The 6870-nt window shown below is 49.6% G+C and overlaps 1 protein-coding gene across 1 annotated transcript in view; it reads right to left on the bottom strand.

Moving 5' to 3' along the window:
• Positions 1-305: 305 nt before the first annotated feature.
• Positions 306-6870, bottom strand: part of FOXF2 (forkhead box F2) — a 16458-nt gene continuing 9893 nt past the window's right edge. The window contains exon 2 of the mRNA XM_014066227.2: positions 306-1034. Coding sequence (XP_013921702.2) covers positions 862-1034 — 173 coding nt within the window. The 3' untranslated portion in view covers positions 306-861. The remainder of the gene's footprint in view (positions 1035-6870) is intronic.

Below are 6870 nucleotides of genomic sequence, written 5' to 3'. Positions count from 1 at the left end.
AATAAAACTCGGGGATAGGTAGGAAGTTAAATGAAACCGGGAACAACGGCGCGTTTGGTCTTTTGGAAAACGCGGGCTAGCAAAAGAAGAGGGCAGCCTTATTATGGATTTGTAGAAACCATCCCCGCGCAGCCACCAGCCTCCTTCATCCACGGAATCCTATGGGGAGGAAGGGGGGGGGCTGAACTAAAGCTCTCCATCATCCTCTTATAAAATAAAGAGGATGGGGATCGTGACCTAACTTCTCCGGAGGGAGCTCGGGCGGAGGAAGACTGCGCGGGCCAAAGAAGGCCAAAGAACGCAGCTCGATCCTAAGCAGGCATGGCCTTCCTTTGGGGCGGGAGAGAGCATCCCGGAGCTCCTTCGGGCTGGGTGTCTAACGGCATACTCGGAATTCATCCCCCTGCGAGGAGGAAGCCAGAAGGGGAACGGTAGCACCCCCCTCCCCTCCCTCCAGTGCATCGCGCGGAGCTTTGCAACCGTGAACGTGTCCCCGGGAAGGCAGCGATCCAGTACGAGGTTGGTCCCTCCTGGGAGAGGGCACAGAAGGGTTCGCTCCCCCTCCCATGTCTTTCCTCTCCTGCAAGGCGGGTGAGAGCGGGGCTGCTTCGCTTCAAAGGACCGGGAAAGGATTAGGGCAACCAGAACAAAGCGCGGAGGATCGCGCTGCGCAAAAGTCACCAGAAAAAAAGTGCTTCTTGTCTCTGCGCTGGCATCCGCCGTGTAGAGAGTCGCGGGCCCTTGGGAATTATTCCGAGCCCTTCCCGGGCCCTGCTGGGATTTTGGAGCGCCTCCCACCGCCCTTCACTTGCGGCCGGCCGGGCTGACGGCTCCTTCCGCTCGGCTTCAGGGGTCCGCGTTTTACATCACGCAGGGCTTAATGTCCTGGCAGACGGTTTGGTGGTGGTGATGGTGGTGATGGTAATAAGAGCTGCTGGCCGATGGGTGGAAGGAGGAGATGCCGTTGAAATTGAGGACGAAATCCTTCCGGTCGCACACCGGGCTGGGGTGGTGCTGGTACCGAGGCAGGCCCACTGCGGAGAGAGAGAGAGAGAGAAGAAGAAGAAAGCCAGTCCAATGAAGCTCTGGGGACGGAGAGGGTGGGAGGGGTGGGAATCAGGGGGGAAATGGGGACAGTTGTCCTGGTGTAAAATGGAGAGATGGGGATCCATAGGTCAGTGTTTCTCAACCTTGGTGACTTTAAGTCCTGTGGACTTCAACTCCCAGAATTCCCCAGCCAGCTATGGAGAGGGTGGGAGGGGTGGGAAGCAGGGGGGAAATGGGGACAGTTGTCCTGGTGTGAAATGGAGAGATGGGGATCCATAGGTCAGTGTTTCTCAACCTTGGTGACTTTAAGTCCTGTGAACTTCAACTCCCAGAATTCCCCAGCCAGCTATGGAGAGGGTGGGAGGGGTGGGAAGCAGGGGGGAAATGGGACAGTTGTCCTGGTGTGAAATGGAGAGATGGGGATCCATAGGTCAGTGTTTCTCAACCTTGGTGACTTTAAGTCCTGTGGACTTAAACTCCCAGAATTCCCCAGCCAGCTAGGCTGGCTGGGGGATTCTGGGAGTTGAAGTCCATAGGACTTAAAGTCACCAAGGTTGAGAAACACTGCCATAGGTAAAAGAAAGGACGCACACAAACACACACACACACACCGCCTCCTTCCAGGACTTCACTTTTGGAGAAAGAGCCCAGGGGTCCGAGGACCACTCGGTGCTCTATGTTGGCTCATGCCCCCCCCACTAAGTAAAACAACAACAACAACAATAACAACCCTACGTTCAGAACTGTAATTAGATCTGAACCAAACCTTTGCCATTTCCTCCTTCGCTCCCCGAAAAGTTTGCATTTGTAATTGTAACAAAACTCTTCCAGCTTGAATGGGGTGGGGTGGGGGGGGGTGCAGGACAGTGCCACCAATCGCACGCTCTAATCAATGTGTGCATCCGTTTACGTGTGCATCTTTGGAACCAGGGTTGAATCAAGCGTGGACTCCTGACACCTGCCTGGAGAAATCCCTGCAGTTTTCTTGGCGAGGTTTTGGAAGTGGTTCGCCACTGCTTGCTTCTTATTGGCTGGGTGTGAGGGACTGGCTGGAGAGAGAGCGGTTGAGCTGGCTTTGGGCCAGTGGTGGGATTCAGCCGGTTTGCACCTATTCGGGAGAACCGGTTGGTAACTTTCTAAGCAGTTCGGAGAACCGGTTGTTGGAAGAAATCTCCTTTTGTTTTTTTCCCCACTTTACAGGGCTAATCCTGGAAGGAAGGAAGGAAGGAAGGAAGGAAGGAAGGAAGGAAGGAAGGAAGGAAGGAAGGAAGGAAGGAAGGCAGGCAGGCAGGCAGGCAGGCAGGCAGGAAGGAAGGAAGGAAGGAAGGAAGGAAGGAAGGAAGGAAGGAAACATTCTGGTGTTGTTTCTAGCCTCCTCTTTATTGCCCTGCTTACAGAAACTGCCTCTCCCGTTAACCCTGATTACATTCTAACAGCTAAGACGAAGCGCCCATCTGCGTGAGTGACGTTGAGTTGGCCACACCCACCCAGTCACATGACCACTGAGCCCCGCCTACCCAGATGGTCATTAGGGCAGAGAACCGGATGTTAAATTATTTGAACCCCACCACTGCTTTGTGTCCATCTCCCCGTTCTAGGCCAATGCCTGGGTAGCTCACCAAACTGGCCACCTCCCTTACCAATGGATCTGTTCCTTTTGTATTAGATTTACACTCCTGCCTTCTTCCTGGAGATCAAGCCTGCATACGTGGGGTGGGAGTGGGGTTTGGTGCAACGGTCCTTTGTGAGAAGCTGGGCTGAATGCGAATGACTGGTTCAAAGCAATAGCAATAGCAATAGCAGTTAGACTTATCTACCGCTTCATAGGGCTTTCAGCCCTCTCTAAGCGGTTTACAGAGTCAGCATATTTGCCCCCAACAACAATCCGGGTCCTCATTTTACCCACCTCGGAAGGATGGAAGGCTGAGTCAACCCTGAGCCGGTGAGATTTGAGCAGCCGAACTGCAGAACTGCAGTCAGCTGAAGTAGCCTGCAGTGCTGCATTTAACCACTGCGCCACCTCGCTCATTCTTCAACACCTCTATCACCTCTCTCACACTTCCCTACATCAACCCCCTCACTGGTACTGTTTGGGAGGGAAAGGATTTTGTTAGGGGGCAAAAGCTGAGTCCCGAAGCGAGTGAAACATTTATCCTAGCCTTGGCATAGCTGGTTTCCCTGGCTGGCCTGCTCTTCATTATAGTGAAGAGGTCACCAATCAAAACCGTAACCCAACACCTCCAATTTCTTGAATTCCCCCCACCCCCGCACCCTCAGGCCTCCGTTTAGCGCTAAGCAGGCCGGCTGGGAGGAGAGTCAAACCAATCAAAGGCCCAATCAATCAACCAATCAGCCAGAAGCATTTGGACTCTGTTTTCATTAAAACAAAATTAAAACGAACTTCATCAAAAGGCGGTGGGCTAAACATCCCTCTGTTTTTGTTAGTCTCATCACGGGCAGAACCTTCCATGCTCGCAGCTCAAGGTAAAAATCACGAGAGGAATTGAGAGCACACTTTTTTTTTCTTCCCTGTGTACTAGTTAGCCGGTCTAAATTTCACACTGGGAGAGAGGAGGGAGTGGGCTACAAACACACTGTAGTAAGTAATAGTAATTGAGGAGAGCACCATCAATGCTTAGGCCAGTGTTTCTCAACCTTGGCGACTTGAAGATGTCCGGACTTCAACTCCCAGAATTCCCCAGCAGTGGTTAGGACAGTGTTTCTCAACCTTGGCGACTTGAAGATGTCTGGACTTCAACTCCCAGAATTCCCCAGCCAGCATTCGCTGGCTGGGGAATTCTGGGAGTTGAAGTCCAGACATCTTCAAGTCGCCAAGGTTGAGAAACACTGTCTTAGGCAGACAATGCTGATCAGAAGACACAATAATAGGATGGAGAAGGTAAAATGTTTCCATGCTCCACTCCTTCACTCCCCCCTCCCTTCGTCCATTACAATACCATAAGCTTCAGCTGAAGTGAAACCATTGATCGCAAACATCCGTGCAGAAGGTTTTAGAAAGGGCCCAAACTCAAGAAGAGCCATGAAACCTTCAAAGAGGAATCTGAACTTGAGTTGGATCCTGGATTTCCTTGGGGCAGCTCACCTGTCTGTTTATTCCTAAGACAGCAATGTGTTTCTTGCTCTCTCACCTCTCGTGGGTGGAAGCTTTAAGGCAGTGTTTCTCAACCTTGGCAACTTGAAGATGTCCGGACTTCAACTCTGGGAGTTCAACTCTGGGAGTTCAACTCTGGGAGTTCAACTCTGGGAGTTGAAGTCCAGACATCTTCAAGTTGCCAAGGTTGAGAAACACTGCTTTAAGATTTCTTGAAGAGGTTGTTTTCTTCCTGCAGCTGAGATGGAGTGCCCGCCCACCCAAATCACCCAGTTGGCTTTCATTTCAGACAGGACTAGAACTCAATTTCTCCTAGCACCCAGTCCAATGCCTTTTAACCACTACAATACTGTGACCTGGCCTTGTTATCTTGGGAATCCACTCCTGAATCAGAATTCACGTCTAAATAAGATGGCTTGGAATGCTCAAAGAAGTTCCAATACCTCTGGAGGACACCCAGTTAGATAGCAATAGCAATAGCAGTTAGACTTATATACCGCTTCATAGGGCTTTCAGCCCTCTCTAAGCGGTTTACAGAGTCAGCATATTGCCCCCAACAACAATCCGGGTCCTCATTTCACCCACCTCGGAAGGATGGAAGGCTGAGTCAACCTTGAGCCGGTGAGATTTGAACTGCCGAACTGCAGAACTGCAGTCAGCTGAAGTAGCCTGCAGTGCTGCATTTAACCACTGTGCCACCTCGGCTGGGATAAGGCCCTGCTGAAAGAGCTTTACCTGGTCTTGTTTACACAAGTCAACCCCATTGAGTTCAAGTGGGGGGGGGGGGGAAACCAAGGTAAATTTATATAGGCATTCAATGTCATTCAAATGTTGGCCTGGGCATGGCAATTAAAGCAATTAAAGTAGTTCTACATTCATAGGCCAGGCAGATGGAAAAAAGTAGGAGGTGCTTTAATGGCTGGGCTGCAACTGGGTGGAATCCTGTTTGCACCCCTTCCCAGGATCACTTGGAGCAAAGTTTGGCTGCTCAAATATCTCCCGGTTCCAGTTGGCTAATTTTAGAGCTTGGACTTCATCCAAAGGAAGTTCCAAGGAAGTTCAGCTGCATACAAACTTCCAGTCCAAATGCAAATCTATGTGCCTTTCCCTTCAAAGTGTGGCCTTGTTTCTTATTTCCCACTTGGCCCTTCGAGGTCCCTTGGGAATCTATTTCACAATAAAGGGTGCTTCCTTCCTTAATTGAAGATGTTGCCCACAGTTACCCATTCTTTCTTCAGAAATGGAAGCTCTCTTTTCCAAACTCACCCAACACGGATGCTTAGAGCCACAGGTCAAGCCTATTAATGTCCATTCAGAAGTCAGTCTTATAATAGTGACGCCAGTAAGGGGACGGTCAGATAGAGCAGGAACGCAATTTTCGACCAGCTGTTTTTCTTTCTTTCTTGCCTGGATATTTTTTTGACTTCTGCACACATGTGCACACTACAGGGACCCCACAAAGATGGCCGTGTTGTGTTGTTTCTATGTACAGCTTGCTCTTTAGAATCTGAGTCTTAACTGATTGGATTGCGATGTAAACTTTTGGTTTCGCTTTTATAAAAGCGAAACCAAAAGTTTAAATCGCAACCCAATCAGTTAAGACTCAGATTCTAAAGAGCAAGCTGTGGAAACATGTCATATTTCTTCGACAAAGCTGGATTTGGGTGATTTCAAAGGTGTTTTTTTTCCCCCTCTGGAGATTGGGAGAAAGAATTAGATACTTGTAAAGATTGGGAGAAAGACAGAATTGGATACTTTAACGTTGGCTTGCAGGCGAGTTTATTCCGTGAAGGACCTGAAAGTTATTTCTTTCTTTATGGCTCTTTCCCACTTTTCGACTGGCCCTAAATATCCACTTTTCGACTGGTGAGTTGCAACAAGTGAGGTGCAACAAGTGAGTTGCAACAAGAAAGAAATAAGAACCAACCGAACAGCCCGAAATGAAAGCAAACTCGGACACCAAGCGGCAGAATCCTTATCGGTGATTAAGTCACCACTTGGAAGAAAAGTACAGGATTCAAAGCAGATTTTTCAAGAAAGGATCCCATTTCCTTTTAGGGAGATTATTTCAGGCTTAACGGCCTTATTATAAAAGGAAATAAATCTCTGGTGCATTCAGTTGATCTCTCCTCCTCCTCCTCTCCCCTCCCCTCCAATCCTGATTTTAAGATAGGCTCCGGTTACCACTTGTGTTAATGGTATTAACAGCACCAGGATTTTTACAGGATTTTACAGGATTTTTAGGATTTTAAACGAGAGGCTTCCCTGTTTACAACCAGAGCCTCTCTCGTTTTCGAGAGAGGGTATCCGGGGTCAACTCGAGCTTCGCGTGGGTTTCCTTCAAGTAACACTTCGCTAGCGTGGGATCTCTTGTGTCAACTCCAAACAGCCAAGCGAAGGCTTGGGGAAAAAAAATAAACACGAGGCACAAACAAGCCGTTCTTCCTGATTTTAGCCCCCGGGCGTCTCTGCAGCGTAGATTCCCTTGCTTGAATTTAACGACCTTGCTTGTTCAGCTTAAAGGGGCACCTGAATCCGCAGGAGCCTCTTCTTGAATCCCGCAGAGAATCATTGCTTTCCATGGGCTTTTTTTCCTCTCCTTCTTTTCAACAGAGACCTGACAAATGCCCCAGCGAAGATCCCAAAGGCTCGGCGGACGGGCCGTCTCGCGCTTTTTAACCCGCGGAGTCCACCAAAGGCGACCCGTTTTC

The sequence above is a fragment of the Thamnophis sirtalis genome, unplaced genomic scaffold (assembly GCF_051295495.1).
Source record: "Thamnophis sirtalis isolate CommonGarterSnake01/CBP01778 unplaced genomic scaffold, rThaSir2_p1.2 scaffold_2, whole genome shotgun sequence".
NCBI classification, from domain to species: domain Eukaryota; kingdom Metazoa; phylum Chordata; class Lepidosauria; order Squamata; family Natricidae; genus Thamnophis; species Thamnophis sirtalis.
Note: the sequence above shows the minus strand (reverse complement) of the source record. Positions and strands in the feature narration are given on the sequence as shown.